The sequence below is a fragment of the Manis javanica genome, chromosome 1 (assembly GCF_040802235.1).
Source record: "Manis javanica isolate MJ-LG chromosome 1, MJ_LKY, whole genome shotgun sequence".
In the NCBI taxonomy this organism is placed as follows: domain Eukaryota; kingdom Metazoa; phylum Chordata; class Mammalia; order Pholidota; family Manidae; genus Manis; species Manis javanica.
In genome coordinates, this window is record NC_133156.1 from 57,040,572 (window position 1) to 57,057,316 (window position 16,745).

The 16,745-nt window shown below is 45.9% G+C and overlaps 1 protein-coding gene across 5 annotated transcripts in view; it reads left to right on the forward strand.

Moving 5' to 3' along the window:
- Positions 1-16,745, forward strand: part of MCC (MCC regulator of WNT signaling pathway) — a 395,947-nt gene that overhangs the window by 323,456 nt on the left and 55,746 nt on the right. For 4 of the 5 annotated variants that reach the window (XM_073232952.1, XM_036995126.2, XM_036995129.2 and 1 more), the window contains 3 exons: positions 6,980-7,143; positions 9,477-9,683; positions 13,298-13,339. In XM_073232952.1, coding sequence (XP_073089053.1) covers positions 6,980-7,143; positions 9,477-9,683; positions 13,298-13,339 — 413 coding nt within the window. The remainder of the gene's footprint in view (positions 1-6,979; positions 7,144-9,476; positions 9,684-13,297; positions 13,340-16,745) is intronic. The other variant, XM_036995125.2, reaches the window with a different exon arrangement.

Here is a 16,745-nt window from a genome sequence, read left to right on the forward strand (position 1 = left end):
TATTCACACGTCTCTTTACCCTCCTTTAATCTAGAGCAGGTCCCCCACCTTTCCTGTCTTTACTGACATTAACAGTTTTAAAGAGGCGAGGTTAGTAGTGTCATAGAAAGTTCCTTGATCTGGATAAATAATTTTTAATAATTAATGTTAATAATAATTAATCTTACTAGATTTGAGGTTAACGGTTTTTGCAAGAATATATGTGGGTGGTGATGTGTCCTCACTGCTGTGCCGGAGGCCCGTGATATCAGTTTATCCACTGTTGGTGATGCTGGGTGTTTGTAAACTGTACCAGCGCCTTCCGGAGACACAGACCCTGGGGCGGTCCCAGGTGTGACTTGCGCTGGTGCTCTCTCACTCCTTTCCTCTCAGACTGTCATCTTCCGTGTCTTTGTTCTGGTTTTGCATCTTCCTTGCTAGAGGTAGGGAGCGCCTTGGAGAGAGCCGAAGGAAAGCGACAGCCCACCTGGTCTCAGCCTTACAGCCACTGCAGGCTCTGAATGGTTCCCTCCCTGGGGTATCACCTCCTGCCACTTAGCAGTACGTCCGGGTTGATGCTGAAAGAACCTGTAGCTCTTTCCTCCACGTGAAGTGCTTTCCAAGGCATGATGTGTGCCCAGGGAAAACAGAGGTGGGGGCCATGTGTCGGTCCTGGGAAGGCCTCAAGGGTTATAGGTATGGGCATGGCCTGGCCTGCCACACACCCCTCAGGAAAGGCTTTGGGACGGTTCACAGCAGGCCTACAGCTGCTCCTGCTGCTCAGACTGGCTGACACTCACAGTGGCTTCAGTGGAAGTTCCACCTTGGGGGTCCACCTTAACTGAGAGCTTTCTACCTTTTTAGCAGGGGTGGTTTGCCACATGGTAGGTCTAAGACTGATGATACTTGATCAGTGAGCACACTAACCAAAACCTGATGCTTTCAAAAGTTGACTTATGTTTTCCTTTATACATTGAATGCATGCCCAGCACAACGAGCATCTGAGAATACATGGATGAGGGAGCAATCAGTGCCCCGTTCCCCCGAGGCCGGACTTAGTAGGGTCAACATGTTGATTAATAAGAAATTATGGGGAATGAGAGACCTGAAAGAAGAAAGTAAATATGAGACTAGGTAATCAGGGAAGGCTTCCTGGGAAAGGATTCAAGGCAAAGCTTAAAAAATGGCCATTATAAAGAGGAGGAGAGGCTTCCAAACTAGACAGGTATGTACACTAACTCTGAGGTGAATGCCCCAGGAGAATGTCCTTTTGAAGCAGGGACTGTGCTTTGGAGCTGATTCATTCTGGTTCAGGTCCACTGCGTAGACTCAGGTGGACCACGGGAGTGATTCTAATATCAGCCCATTTAGCTGTATCTTCAGTTGGGTAGGCTTTTATAGGGGTTCAGAAAAACTAGTAGCCTTTAACACCTGATTAAAGAATCAACTCTGGTATAGTTTATTGTGCACAGCTCTGTCAGTAGGAAAAAGAAGAGAATCAGCTTTGCCGGCTAGTTCGAGCTTAACTGAACAGGGCCACTGGGTGGGCCTCATGTTCAAGCTGTGGATGTCCTTGTGCCACCTTTCTTGATTCACAGAGTGTCCACGTCTCCCCTCAGACGGCAGCATAAAAACTTGGGGCTCTGGGTTCTTGCTGGAAAAGCATAACCTAAGCTGTTTTCTCTGGTTTCCATAGAAGTCTAACTGGGGACAGTGACATTGAGAAATGACGGCCCAGCCAGGACTGTGGACCCTCACAGAGGTGGGCAGGGAAAGCAGGCAAGCCGCCCAGGCCGTGCCGAGCCGCACTGGGCCAGCTGCTGGCCACTCTGCAGATTGTTCTCGTATGATGAGTGGGGCCCAGCATTGCCAGACCTTCTAATTTTACAAGAATGGCCATAATTCTAATGATTTTTAAATGTTGACAATTAATTAAAAAACAATTTTTTTAAAGGTTGTGCCAGATACCAGACCTTGCTGTCCAAACAAAACACGTCTTTGGCTGCAGGCAGCTAGTTTGCATCCTCTGGTTGAAGGGAGATGTCCACTCCACTTGCTCTCTGTCCTCTGTTTCATCTTTACAGCCAATTAGACAACTAGAGGGCAGAATGCCAAGATTTTGTAAGCTTGGCCTTTCCCAGAATTCCCTTCCCATTGTACTTTTATGGTCTACAGCCTAATTGTAATTGAAGATTAGTGTAAGAAGAAACCATACGTGCTTAACCAAACAGGGCCACTGGGTGAGTGTCATAGCTGTGATGTCCTCGTGCCTCCTTTCTGGATTCCCAGAGTACCTGGGTCTCCCCTCTTTTAATCTGCCTGTGTGTGACACTGGCTGAGGAATTGGCAGTTCCATTGCTTCACACCACATACGAAGTCCTGTATACCTAAATTCTTTTAGTATCTATTGCTAAAAACACATGTTTCCCTTGTGAAACTGGAATGCTTCTTCCTTCTCACAGGAGATAGTTCAGTTTTGCTTTGGCTGCCAGGAAGCTCCAGACTAAAAGAAGGAGTTAGCCCTGGCTGCTGTGCTGCCTCTGCTTGTGTCTTCACCTTTCCCCAGGCTCTGTGTTGTATCATAGTGTTTTCCCTGATTTGTGGTTGTTTGCTGTATGCCACCTCAGATCCTTCTTTGGAGCCATGTAAATCACATCTGATAAAAGAGTGTATGTTTGGTAGGAAAGGCCTCCTCTCTGTCTCCTGGACATGGAGCTGCACCCTTTCCATTCCTGTGAAAGCGTAGCACAGCGTGAGGTGCTGCGACTCTGCGTCCGCGCCGCCCTCCACCCCGGAGCTCCTTAATGAGCATACCAGGCAAGAAGCACGTTCAGAGCTGGGCAGCTGTCACCACCATCCATTCCAGGACTCTCTCACCCTCCCAGACGGAAGCTCTGAATCCGTTAAGCAATATCGCCCCATTCCCCAGCCCCTGGTAACCTCTAGTCTATTTTCTGTCTCTGTGAATTTGCCTGCTTTAGGTGCCTCATGTAAGTGGAATCATACAGTATTTGCCCTCTTATTATTGGCTTAGTTCACTTAGCATAAGGTTCTCAAGGTTCATCCATGTTACATCATGTGTCATAATTTCCTTTTTAAGACTGAATAATATTCTACTGGCCACATTTTGTTTATCCATTTGTCAATGGACACTTGGGCTGTTTCCCCCTTTTGGCTAGTGTGAATAACGCGGCTGTGAACATGGGTGGACAAGTAGCTGTTTGGGTCCAACTTTCAATTCTTTTGAAATTAAATTGAGAAATGGCATTGCTGGATCTTATGGTAGTTCTGTTTTTCATCATTGAGGAACTCCCTTACTGTTTTGCATAGTGGCTGTGCCATTTTACATTCCCACTGACAGGGCACAAGGGTTCTTATTTTTTGCCCACATCTTGGCCAACCCTTGTTGTTTAGTAGAATCCATCATAATGGGTGCAAAGTGATATCTCATCATGTGATCTGTAAATGAGGCACCTCTGGCCTGGAACACTTGGTTCCCTGTCTCAGCTTGTCTTGTTCCCCTGGTGCCTTAACTTACACCTCTTGTCTTTTATAGAGACTCCAACCACCTCCCTTTGATGCTAAAGCCCCAGTCTCTGGCAGGGGCCAGACTGTGCAGGGCATTATAGGCTAGGAGAAGGAATTGAGAATTTATTCTAAGTCTACATTTAGAAGAATATGCCACAGACTCTGAAAGGTAGTTCCCCAACATATTGGGCAGCATCAAGCTGGGGGGAGCAGCAGTGAGTGATTGCTGCTGTGTGACAGCTCCTCGGACAGGGGACCCAGAATATCCACCCTTGCCAACCCAGCCACTTTCTCCTCCTGTGATGGAATGGTGACAAAGGGCAGCCAAGTGTCCCCTGATCATTAGGGGACTCATATAAGACCACAGGGCAGGGCTTGGCGAGTGACAGGCAGGTTCTTCATCCAATCCGTGTCTTACACATTTGCCTCTCTAAGACCAAAGAAAACATTTGCAGCCCTCTTTAGTTTGAAAGGAAGATGCTCATTGGCTGTTTACGGTCTACATGTTAAATTAAATACCCTCTTCAGTCCTGATTCTCCATCTGGAAATTACATCATATTCTGTACAGTTACTTTCACCAGGGGAGTGGGGGACAGCTGAGAGAAGGGACTGTGACTTCGCCTTGTACATCTGCAAGCCTCTCAGAGTTGAGAGTGTCTTACTCATATTTGTACCCTACTACTAACCTACAACAAAGCTCAGCCACTGTTTGATAAAAGAATGAGAAGTGCTGGTCAGATCCCTACACCCTCCCCTGTTTCCTGTAGCCAACATCCTCTGGATGCATCCTGGACCCACCTCCTGGGGCCTGTGTGACTTGGGGCCTGTGACAGCCCATGAGCAGACATGCCCAGTGTGGTCATGGTATCACTGGATCTGTGCTGGGGGTATTCAGATGGGATGGCTGAATAGAAGCATCTTCTTCATCTCCCTCACAAGCACTTAATAACGCAAAAGATTCAGGAATGTGTGTAAACTCTAGCTCAGTGTACCAGGAAACCCTGCACCTTGAGATAAACGATCATTTGGAGAAACTACTCCAGTTACCACCTTGGAATGAAGTATCCTCCAGAGACAGTTCCACCAGCACATGTGGCTGCAGAGAGGTGCTGCTCCTCACTCTGGACCTGCTGGCCTTGAGCAGGTGGTGGACGCCTGCCTTCTGCAGTAAGGAGTGGCCTCCAGTTGTTAGCAGCTCAGGTCATGATGCATAACAAGCACAAAAAGCATAGGTTGATGTAAAACATGCTGCTAGCGACAGACTCTGTTTCTAGTCTTAGTGCCTCTTAAATATACAATTGATGTTTATATTTGCTCACTTAAACATTTTTTCGATCACCTACACTGTTCTGTGTTGGAGATGCAATGGTGAGGATGATCAGAGTCCTTTCTTTCATGGAGCTTACATTTCAGCAGGGAAGAGATATTAAATAAACACGTAAGTCAGATCAGATAGTGATGATTGTCACAAAGAAGGTAGGAAGTGGGGTAGGAAGTGAGCAGGGATTGGAGATGGAACCCCCGGCTTTAGATAGGAAAGAGCTTGGTGAGGAGGTGATTTGAGTTTAGAACTGAATAATAAGTAGAAATTTGGGTGGAAATCAGTCTCAGCAGAGGAAACAGCAAAGGAAAAGGAAGTCCTGGGGCAGACAGAAAGTGGCATGTTCCAGCAATGGAGAGTAGGAGGCCGGAGTGTGAGCAGAGCATGGTGAATGTGCAGGAGTAGACAGACGGGGAAGGACAAGATGAGTGGTTCTCACCCTGGCTGCACATGGAATTACCTGAGGAACTTAAAAAGTTTTTCCAGTGCCCAAGCCCCACCCCCAGAGACTGTGATTTAATTGGTCTTTGGTGGGGCCTGGACAGTGTGGTATTTTATAAAAGCCTCCCAGGGAATTCCATGGGACACCCTGCATTGAGAGCATCATCAATCTTGACCATGTAGAGTCTCACAGACTCTGGTAAGGAATTTGGACTTTAGTTGAATGACAGTGGGAGGCCATTGGATGGTTTGGGCAACGGAAGTGACATGATCTGGCTTATGTCCTTAAGAGACTCACTTTGGCTACAGGGTAGAGAATGGACGTAGGAGATTGTTGAGGCAGTTCAGCTGAGAAGTGATGGTGGCTTGAACTACGGTGCTATCAGTGGAGATGGTAAGAAGAGGTCATGCTGGGATAGGACTTGGAGGTTGTAGTCACAGGTGGATTGGGTTTAGGATGTGAGGCAAAAGGAAATCAGGGTTGCCCGAGAGCTGACCTGAGTGACCGGGTGGGTGGTGGCTCCATTCACAGTGATGAGTGAGATGGGGCGGGAATAATTATGCTCGTGGGCTGGAACGAAAGCCTCACGCTGTCTTCTCTCTAGATTTAGGCAACTTTAGAGTTACCGGCAGTCAGATAAAGTTGACTAAAATATTCTGATAAATCATGTGCCTATAGTGCTAAGTTTTCTCCAAGTCTTCCAAAGACAAGCCCCAAGAGCAGCCGAACAACTGAGTCCCTGGAGCCAGGACAAGGAGGGGGAGGAGCGACGAAGGGACACGGACACTGCACGCCTTCGTGCAGGAGTCAGAGTGTATCGAGAGATGCCTGTATTAACACCTGTCTTGCTGCAAGAATTGAAGGCATGGTGATACACAGAATCCAAAATAGAAGGGTTAGCGGTTTGTATTTGATCTTAAGGGGAGTTTTTTTTTTTCCCCCAACAAAATTATCTTCTGAAATATGCCTAGCTTACTGTTAAGATTACAATTAATTTCCTTCCCAGACCAGGCCCTGGATGTCTAGCAGTTAAAAGTAACTCAGATTTTTAAGTAGGAATCAAATTATCAGAATTGTTTACAGGACCTCTGCATGGAAAACAATATGGAACTTGTTAGAACAGTTTGTCCTTCCCCTGATGGAAAAAAATGGGTTAAATTGCCATAGTAGAGCATGTCAATTGGTTATATCAGAAAAATGTTCTTACTATAAGCTCACTGAGGGCAAGGACCGTCTCTTAAAGTTTCTGTTTTTTTAAAGTGCATAGTGTCTGCTCACTCTGGGCCTTTTTGTTTTGTTTAATAAAGTTATGAGATCGTCTTTGCTGAAACTCTTGCTGGAGTCCATGCTTGTCTGAATGGCTGAGTAGGAAGGTTGACCAGAAGGCTTCTGGAGTCCCACCAGCCCCTTCTGGGACACTTCTTTATTCTGACTAAAGAAACTTGAGACATGGCTGCTACGTAAAAGACAAGAGAATTCAGCCTGGCATGGCTATTTAGAAAATGGCCATGGTCTGAACTGCCTGCGTTGACTCCAAGCCTCAGAGGTAGTGCCAGCAGCCAGCGAGATTAGGGTGCAGGTCTTTAAACTCTGAGGCATCAGCCTCTGTGGCCATTGGTTTTCGCCTGAATGCATTCCTCATGGCTCCAAGGAGAACATGTGATTCCCACCTGCCTGCTTGGCTCACCCTGACCGCCTTCCCCCACAGATAACTGCAGTGACCTGAACTCCGAGCTGCAGAGGGTGCTGACGGGGCTGGAGAATGTCGTCTGCTGCCGGAAGAAGAGCAGCTGCAGCCTGTCCGTGGCCGAGGTGGACAGGCACATTGAGCAGCTCACCACGGCCAGCGAGCACTGTGACCTGGCTATGAAGGTAGAGCCTCCCCAGCCTCTGTCCGCCCCTGAGATCGTATGAGGGAAATGATTAGATCTTCCTCTTCGGAAACGTGGTTTTCTCAATACTTGTTAGGGATGAGCATTTCTGAGGAAGCCATGCTCTAACTGGGGCCACCAGGGAGGAGCAGGGGCCCTGTAAGTTTTTGTGGGGCTGACTCACATAAAAAAAGTCATTGTTTTGCAGGCTCACAGACTCCAAGAATGGACTAGCGGTTACCAAAGGGGAGGGGTGTGGGAGGGAGGGTGGGGAGGGAGGGAGAAAGGGATTGAGGGGTACTATGTTTAGTACACATGGTGTGAGGGGTCATGGGGAAGACAGCGTAGCACAGAGAAGGCAAATAGTGACTCTGTGGCATCTTACTACAGTGATGGACAGTGACTGCATTGGGCTATAGGTGGGGACTTGATAATATGGGTAAATGTAGTAACTACATTGTTTTTCATATGAAACCTTCATAAGAGTGTATATCAATAATACCTTAATAAAAAAAAAGAAAGGAAAAATCATTGTATCAACAAGAGTCACAATCACTGACTTTGCTGCAGAAACAACAATTTCTTTGGAAACTCTTAGACCATTGGTCTTGAGCCGCATCATTTTAGGATTGCTTGTCCTATAGCACTAGCAGCTCAAGCTGAAAGTCTCATGAGAGCTATAGGGCCCTTAGAATATTATTTCAGGTTTCATCAATTCACGGTGCCAACAAGGGGGTGATAAGGGCCTGACAAGTCACCTGCACATGCTAGTCTGGGTTCCAGCCGCGCCCTCACATGCACTTGTCTTACTGCTTTGGGAGGACCAGGCGGGAGGAATTTGCTGCACCTGCACAAATGCATCATGAACAGTTGGATCATCAAGGCCTGTTGATCCTGGTCCCCTGGTCTCTCAATCTTCACCTTAGCTCAGTAACTTCAGCACAACAATTGGAAGTGGAAAGACAGGGAGGAGCCTGTGTAAAAGAAAAATGTGTGTGTTATTTCAAAAAATGCCTTAAGACTGTAGGCCCAAGTTTCTATCAGCAGGAATCCTGGACTTCACAAAGGAGCTGCGGTATCTCAAGGCAAACCATGATTCATGTTTATAGCCCAGCTGGTTTTCTGTCTTACTCCAGCCATCTCAGTTATAAATACACAGTTGGTGTGCTTTGGGGAAGCAGCCGCCGGTGTGTGTTTCTCTGGGAGTCTCCCAGGCACTGTATTTGTAATGTTAGCTTGGGTGCTTGCCCCCACCTTGGCCCTGAGAGGGAGGGCGGCCGCCAAGGACTTGTCTCCCAGCCAGCAGGGCTGGGTGGGGTAGGAGTCCCTGACCTAAGAGGAAGGCCAAAGCCCCATGTGTGGAAAGTGGCAGAAAGACTGGGGTGTCTTCCTCAGGGAACCATCTGAGGGGCTAAGACAGACGTCCCCTCACCTCACTCATTTCTGAGACCTTCTGTCTCTCATCAGCTTCACTGCCTTCTGCCCCACGTAGCAGTTCACCCTCTTCTTGCTGAATCAGTTGGCTTATGCTTCCTTTTCCAAAGGGCGATAAATGGGAATGAATAGTTTCTGAAAGCAAGCAGAATAAGTTCTTCCCTTTTTTCTCATTTTGTGCATGTTTCTTCTCCATTAATACCGTTTTAAATGAATTTTTTGAAACTCTCCAAGTACTATTATGATTCTGTCCCTTTTAGCTCATGGCTGTCTTATTAATTTATTAAATCCCTGCTGTCTCAGAAACCTCCACAATGATTTTCCTTTTTTCTGTGTGCTGAGGTTTATTTTTGTCTTTCACATCTTGGGACTGAACCTCATTCACACTCTCTGAATTCTGATGTGACACTAGAAGCTGGAAACAGTGACGTGACCTGTCGTATTGCTGAATGGCAACATGGGAGGCCTATAATTTAGGAAACTTTAAGTTAGATTTTGTATGCCGTTTGCAACTTCCCATTTGCATTTTCAGGATCACTAACTGGCTTGCTGTCTGGTGATATGTATTCATCAACTCCGGCATGCGGGTGAAGGAGATAAATACTTGTGTGGACGCGACAGTTAGCACCACAGACAGATTTATGTGCCAGGAAGGGATGGTGTTTTTCTCACTGTGGGGATTCCTCGTTAACACAGACTCTGCCCCAGGCAAGTGGCAGAGCCTCATCTGAAAATGGGGGAAAGATGATTTGAGGGCATTGCTCGTGATGATTCCTGTCTGCAGTGAAGTGGCTGCAGAGCCCCCTTCTCTGTGGACTCTCGGTCCTGTCCCGCCTGCTCCTGCCCTTCCCCTTCCTCCCAGTCACTCCCTTGGCTTGTCTTTGTGGCTGTGTTTTCCAGACAGTCGAGGAGATTGAAGGGGTGCTGGGCCGGGACCTGTATCCCAGCCTGGCTGAAGAGCGGTCTCGCTGGGAGAAGGAGCTGGCTGGGCTGAGGGAAGAGAATGAGAGCCTGACCGCCATGCTGTGCAGCAAAGAGGAGGAGCTGAACAGGACCAAGGCCACCATGAACGCCATCCGCGAGGAGCGGGACCGGCTTCGGAGGAGGGTGAGCGCGCCAAGGCCCGCGTGCCCGGGGCCTTTCCCCCACCATGTGCGGCTGAAAGAGGCTCCGGCACACAGAGCCAAGGGCAGCCCAAAGAAGTGTGTGGCATTTGTAGTTTGGGGGATTGCCATCCATTTCTGGTTATGAAGTCATTCTTGAAAGAAAGTAGTTTGAAAATGCTGATGTGTGCAAGTAAGATTTTAAAAAATACTCTTCTCTGGAATCGCCAGTCTAATTGAATGGTAAAATTATATCAGTGCGGTGATTTCTCTCACCATTCTCCAGGGTATGCACATCTTCCCCAAGCTCAATTAAAATGCCCTTCTTTTAAGATAGGCTAATAATATTTTATAATTCACAAATGTATATTGAATTTTCCCCTTTGCAATTTCTTCTACAAGATTTTCTTTAAATTTATAGGACCTGCACTCATTTACTGTATTGAATCACAGGTAAAATGTCATCTCCTCTAATTCATACTTATTATAGTAATCATATATATGTATGTGTGTGTACATGTATGGTCTGTGTGTGATGTAAGTGTCTGTGTATGTGAGTATGTGTGTGTCATCCTGGCATTCACCCAAGCATAGCAGATGGCTCCATAGGCTGAAGCAGACTGTGAACCACTTTGTTTAGGAAATACATCCATTACTAAAGGAGCTATGGTTCAGGATAGAAGTGTTTGGCAGAGTTGTTAAATCATTCAGTTTTCCAAAGATGGAGTTTTTTGCTCAGGACCCACCAGTACTTCTTTGATCGTCAGTTTGATCTGTGATTGGACATGGGGTAAAGCAAGGAATTCTTCAATCAGAATGTTCCCTCTGTATGTCACTTTGAATGGCTAGGCCTACTTTCTTTCTCAGTCTTGGCAATACTGGAAGCTTGCTTTCTAGTTGCACTCTGGTAATTTTGCACACAGAGCTGAAACTAGAGGGAAAGATAAATCTAGTTGATCTCATCATCCTTTACCATTGTTCCTTAAAGAACATCTTGGAAATAACTTGTTCTTCGATCAGCATGTGTACATCATTTTGTTTTTAATCTATGCAATCAGGTTCTCTTGATTGCCGTTATTAGAAATATAGAAACAATTGCTGTTTTTGAACATTAGCAGCTCTTTCCCTCATTTGTGGCTAATGTCATAATTGAAAGGCCAGCATTCCTATCTCTCAGATCTGAATGTAATTTTGTCTGAACCCACATTCAGGACCCAGCTGTGTGGGATGCCATTTCCCTATGCATATCAGCAGGTGCAAAGGATCCCTGTCCGCAGACTTTATCTGGGCGAGCTGAGGAAATGTACTTAGTCAGGCCCTCACCACTTATAACTTCCTGGGGCATACGCCATGATCATGATGACTAATGCCCAAATTGCTCTTACGGGGCACATTCTGACGGTGCATGTTTAGTGAAGTGTTGGTCCTATGTGTAATTACACGTTGTGGCTTAGAATAAATTTCCTCTTCTAATTTGATCTACTAACGCACAAGATAGCTCTAGATTGTGACTGGCAAAAGATAAAAACCAGTCCCCTTTCTTCAAGTATGTTCTTCAGCTCCAGAAGTTAGTATTAAGAACGGCATGGTTAGTGGTAGTACACTAGGTCTGGAACCTGACCACCCAAGGTCATACTGAGTAACTGTGAATCTTTGGCATGTTACCTAACTGCTCTGTGCCTTGGTTTACCCTGCTGTGAAATGGGATAATAATAGTACCCAAAGCAGGAAGATTAACTGACATAAGCCACTTAGAGAACCTTTCTTCTGATCACATATATTACCTTTTTAAGTTATGCAGTTAATGTGGTTTTATATAAATTTATGTATTTTGATTATTTCCAAATAACAAAATGTTGAGTAACTTGTATCTCTTCCTCACCTGGAAAGGTCCTTGGAAATTTATATACATACCCATGAAATGGATTTCTTTCTCTGCATTTCAAAACATTGTAGGTCTCATAGACTTTGCTAGATGCTTTTGAATGCCACTTCACTAGACTCCCCTGGATGACTTCACCACCCACTGTATTTCATTTCCCTGAGGAAGAATCTGTCTTCTGTTCTTCCTGGTAGTTCTGTGGAGTTGACTGAGTAGTTCCACTTCCATCTCTGTGATACCACACGATGCATGGCTCGTTTGCCTTTCCCGTCTTTGGAGAAGGTCTGAATCCATGTTCATCAAAGTTGTCTGAAAAGCAATTGGAGCTACATTTTCTCATTGCCTCTGTTCACTGTGTAGAATTTCACTGACCGGATCAATAGGACTGGTGCTTGCCCCACTGCCTATAATTAAACAAAGTGCTCTGGGTAGGTTTTCTGAGCCTTGTTCAAAATTTAATTAGATTAGATCTGTAATGTCAGTTAACAGATTGGGCTGGTTGGCAGAGCAGTAACTAAGGGAACAAGAGGCAGACAGTTTTTATTATTGGTTCTAGCTCATTATTAAATGAGATAATCATTTATTTTTGCATGCTCTGTAACTATTCATTTCCTTACACTTAAAGAACCAAGCTTAATTTAGGCAAGGTAGAATTAATTACTCTAGAAAGGAAGCACTTTGCTTTTCATTCATTTATTTATTTCATAAACATGATTGGTCATCTCCTCTGTGCCCAGCAGGGGGTTATAGTGACGAACAGAACACAGTTTATGGCTTGAAGGATGTTGAGGCAAGTAAACAGGGCGTTACAATGGTTATAGCAAATGATCGAGAGGGATGAACACAGAAGGTGTATTGGCAGCTCATAGCAGAGACATGTGATGGAAGGTCCAGCTTCTCCACACTGTTTCCATTTTTTATGTGATTTTTTAGGTCAACTGCCATGTAGCAAAAATGACTAACGCTTTTCCCAGATAGTTTGGCAAAAAACAAACTAGATGTCACCATAGGCTCGTGATGAATCTGTCCCATCGAATCATAGACTTGAGTAGAAAACAGGCCACGCAAGTTTCTTCTGAGATTTTGTACAAATTCATCAGAGAGTTCTGCGAATTCATGGCTTAAGGTGGTGGTAGCAGTTTCTCCCTCACACCCCACGCACCCTCGCACCCCATGCTGGGTGTTTCAGCATGTCCAGGAATGAATTCCATCAACTCTCCTGGGCTTCCTTCATCCTTGGGGTACAATTTCTCTTTGAATCTGTGGACATCACCACAGTAAATTCAAGAGACTAGAAGTCATACTGCTTTGAGCCGAATTTAAGTCACCCTAGACTGAAGTTTTCGTCTCTCTACTTCCTCCACTCCCCTTCAAAACATCTTTAAAACACTTAATGCTAGTTAATTGACTTGGCTTGAATGGAGGGAAGGGCAGTATTTCCACAGTAATAAGAAGACACGAGTGTCTGTCTTTTCCAAACCAACTACTCTTGATTACTGAATGAATGTTACATTTATGAAGGGATTTCATTGTTCTGTGTTCATAAGAGCCATGTAATAAAAATGGAATCACCCAGTTCAGCTAAAGTCTTTTAAAATATAAACACTCTACACTCCAGATATTCTAATGCCAGGAAAAAGGACAATTCCTGAGCACCCATTTCTTCCCCCCATACCTCATCCTGTCTAACAGAAAGTAACCCCAAATTCCTGGTAATGCAGCCTTTTTCATCCTAGGGGGATGAAGCTGGGAAAGGAGGCATGAGAGGAAGGCCACAGGTAAGAAGAAGAAATTCCCTCCACACATCGTCCCTCTGTGAGAGCCCGTGCACTCCGTGAGCTTTTCAGAGTTAACAATCCTGTCGTATACTCCTTTGGGCCATTTCTTTTAAACTTATGATTACAGTTTTATTACAGTAAAAAGAGACCAAATCAGAACCAAAATAAAAGATGCATAGGTGAAGTCTGGAAGGGGTCCAAAGGCAAAGCTTCCAGCTTCTTCTCCCCATAGAAACTGGATGGTGCTACCTCCTTTTCAGACAACCCTGAGAGTACTGTCCATAGGGAAGTTCACCCAACTTTATTATCCAGAGCTTTTATGGGGTTTCATTACATAGGTGTGATGGATGGGGTCCTTGGCCATGTGGCTGAACTCAGTTTCCAGCCCCTCTCCTTCAGGGAGATCGGGCTGCTGGTAAGTTTGTGGTGATGACAGGTGTGATGGGCTGTGGTGCGTCTGCACACAGTCATTCTCCTGCAGGAGACACCCAGGACGCTGTGGCTGTGGGGGTCCAGAGCTGTCCTGTTTAGCAGTGTGTGCAACACACAGGTCAAGCCCTTGTCCCATGAATTCACCACCTGGGGTGACGTACAGAGCATCTTCTTACGTGACCCCAAGTTCCTCCCCTAGAACCATGAGTTCTCTATCATGAACTGGTTCTAAGCACCAAATCAGTCCACCTTCAGTGCTAACCTGTTACCTCCAAGTGCACTTGTCCATTAGTGGTCCTGCTTAAAGGAGCTGGAAAGAGAAATCCAAATGAAACCAAAGGGCCTGGTCAGAAAAATATTTACCTTAAAGGTTGACTGAACATTTTATCATGTACTTCTTTCTACTAATTAATTTATTTTTAATATATACTTACTATGAGGCCACCCACCCCTACCAGGAAATAAGATTGACAGTGTCATACTGCTGTGTCTCGAGTGTGGCGTGTCTCCAAAGCAGCCATTCACTTTGAGTTGTCTCCTGTTATATGCTAAGTCAGTATCTCTTTGATATTTTTAACTCGAAATCAGTAACAGTGGAGATATTTCTGGAAGTGAAATTGCCGTGGCCTTATGTAGGTTAAACAGAGATTCATCTGCTTCACCTTACTTGGCCTTAATTCCCATCTGAGCTCTTCCCACTCTACCTTCCACTCCGTGATGCTTTTCTTGGCCCAAGTGTCTGTACATGGAAAATACAGAACTGCAACGCAATACTTTATATTTACTATGAATTTATGTATAAATTTGCATCGACTCCATATGTGTGTATCTAAGAATATTTAACATAGACTGGACAATATGAACCAATCTCATAATAATAGCTATGGTGGGGAGAGAAGCAAGTACCTGGATGTGTAGGTAAAAGGTACTCGAATTTTCCTCTAGCTAATTTATTTTTTAAATGAATATATTCTTAAAATTGTGTAACTTCTAATATGTAGAAGTATGTGCCTGGAAAGGGAAGCTGATATGCCAAAATATTAATAGAGGCTAAATCTAGGCAGTGAAAGGATCAGCATTTTTTTCTTCTTTATACTCTTCCTTGATTTTCAAGTTAAAAAATGAGGTATGGATGATGGACAGTGATCTGTCTATATCTCCCAGCTTTAATGACTTGATAGTCATGTACAAGCAGTCTTCTCTTTGGTCCTTGGCTGAATTTTGTTCATACTTGTTCCATTTTTTCTTAGGAGTTTCTTTATATGAGAAAGAGGATGCCAATATCAGCTACATTTAAATTCTTAAGAGATTTGTTAAAAAGACAAACAAGGCTGTTGTAACACTCCTAGCCCCAGTCCGGCCCCGCAGGCAGGCGCTGGGAGGAGTGGGTCTCACCGCAGAGCTCTCCTTCCCACCTCCGTCTGGGAGTCCTGGCTGGCTCTTCTCTGGATGGCTGATACAGCAGTCAGGATAACAATAGTTATATGAACCAGCCCCACAAATTTCAGTGGCAGCAGACCAAAAAAGCTTACTTGTTGCTTGTACTGCATGTCCGATGCAGGTTTGGGGTGGGCACACAACTCCGCTGCATGTATCCCCTCGGGAACCCCGGGGGACGGCAGTACGTTATCGTAAACGTTACTTGCATGGACCCACCCTGCACTTCAGTGCTTCTGCTCACCGCGCGTTGGCCAGAACTGGACAGACGCCCCCCTAACCACACAGGGGCTGAGCAGTCCGGCGCAGCGTGTCAGTGTTCATGGAGCAGGACGTGGCCCTGACACTACTGGCCAGAGAAACAGGGCCTGTCACTCATCCCTCTTGCGCTGGCGCCCAGCGTATGTGTCAGAACCCCTGGGGAGCTTCTTCAAAGGAAATGTGCCCGGGCCCTCCCTGCGCCACTAAACCAATGAATGGGGTTCAGAGCCCAGCATACTTCCTCACTGTAATCCCAGCAAGTGCTCAGGGACAGGAAACAGAGGGCAGTGCCCTTCAGTCGTGGGCCTAGGGCCGCTCCAGACATCTTTACCGGTCTTCCCAGGTGGAGCGAAAGAGAGAGCTACAGCCTTTCTGGCACCTTCCGCTCATACCTAGCCTGCTCCTCCTGGGCCCGCATGTGGCACTGGTGAACCCCGTGTCTGAGGGGGAAGCCACCTGCTGTGAAGAGCCTGCCCTGCTCTGTCCACGCACAAGCTGGAAGGAAGAGGGAGGGCGGGAACGAACGTGCTCACCCGGGAATCTGGCAGGATACAGGCTCCCTGGGCTCCAGGGGGAAGGCGGCCTTCCCGGCTCCGCGCACAACTCCCCTGCCCATCCAGTGAAGGAAGGCAGGCAGTTCTGTAAGGAGCCACTTACCAACACAATCTTTTTTTTTTTTTCAATGCAATCTTGATAGTTTATTTTTAAGGACCTGTTAACATTGATGGTATTAACATTTTTTGAACATTTCCTGACTAAACATAACCCTCTGAGACTAAAAACAGATACCTCTGAAGGCAAAGCAAGACTTTAAGGCTGTATTACCCCACTGAATGTATTCTGAGCTTCTACTTGTGATGAGCAATGACTTACATACACCTCATTTGATCTGCATCAGAATTTTACAAGACAGGTACTGCTGTTATGCCCTTCTTAGAGATGAGAAAACTGAGCCCCACGGAAGTTTGATAGTCTTATCCTAGTCCACGCTGACATTACCTTTTAGCATCAAACCTTGGGTAGCCTTATTATGGGATGCAGTCTGCATTGTCCTCGGGTGGACTCCCCTCCTGAGGTCTGGCCACCCTTTCCCCCTTGCTGCCTCCTTCCACACAGACCATGGGTTAATGAACTGCCATCCATGGTAACGTGGGTGCCAGATTCCTGAGGGTTCCACTGATCAACCTTCCTGGCATTCTACAACACTATGTGAAGGCACATGAGTTTGTTCCCTGGGGAAGAAGCCATCTGTGCATTTATATATCTTGATTTGGTC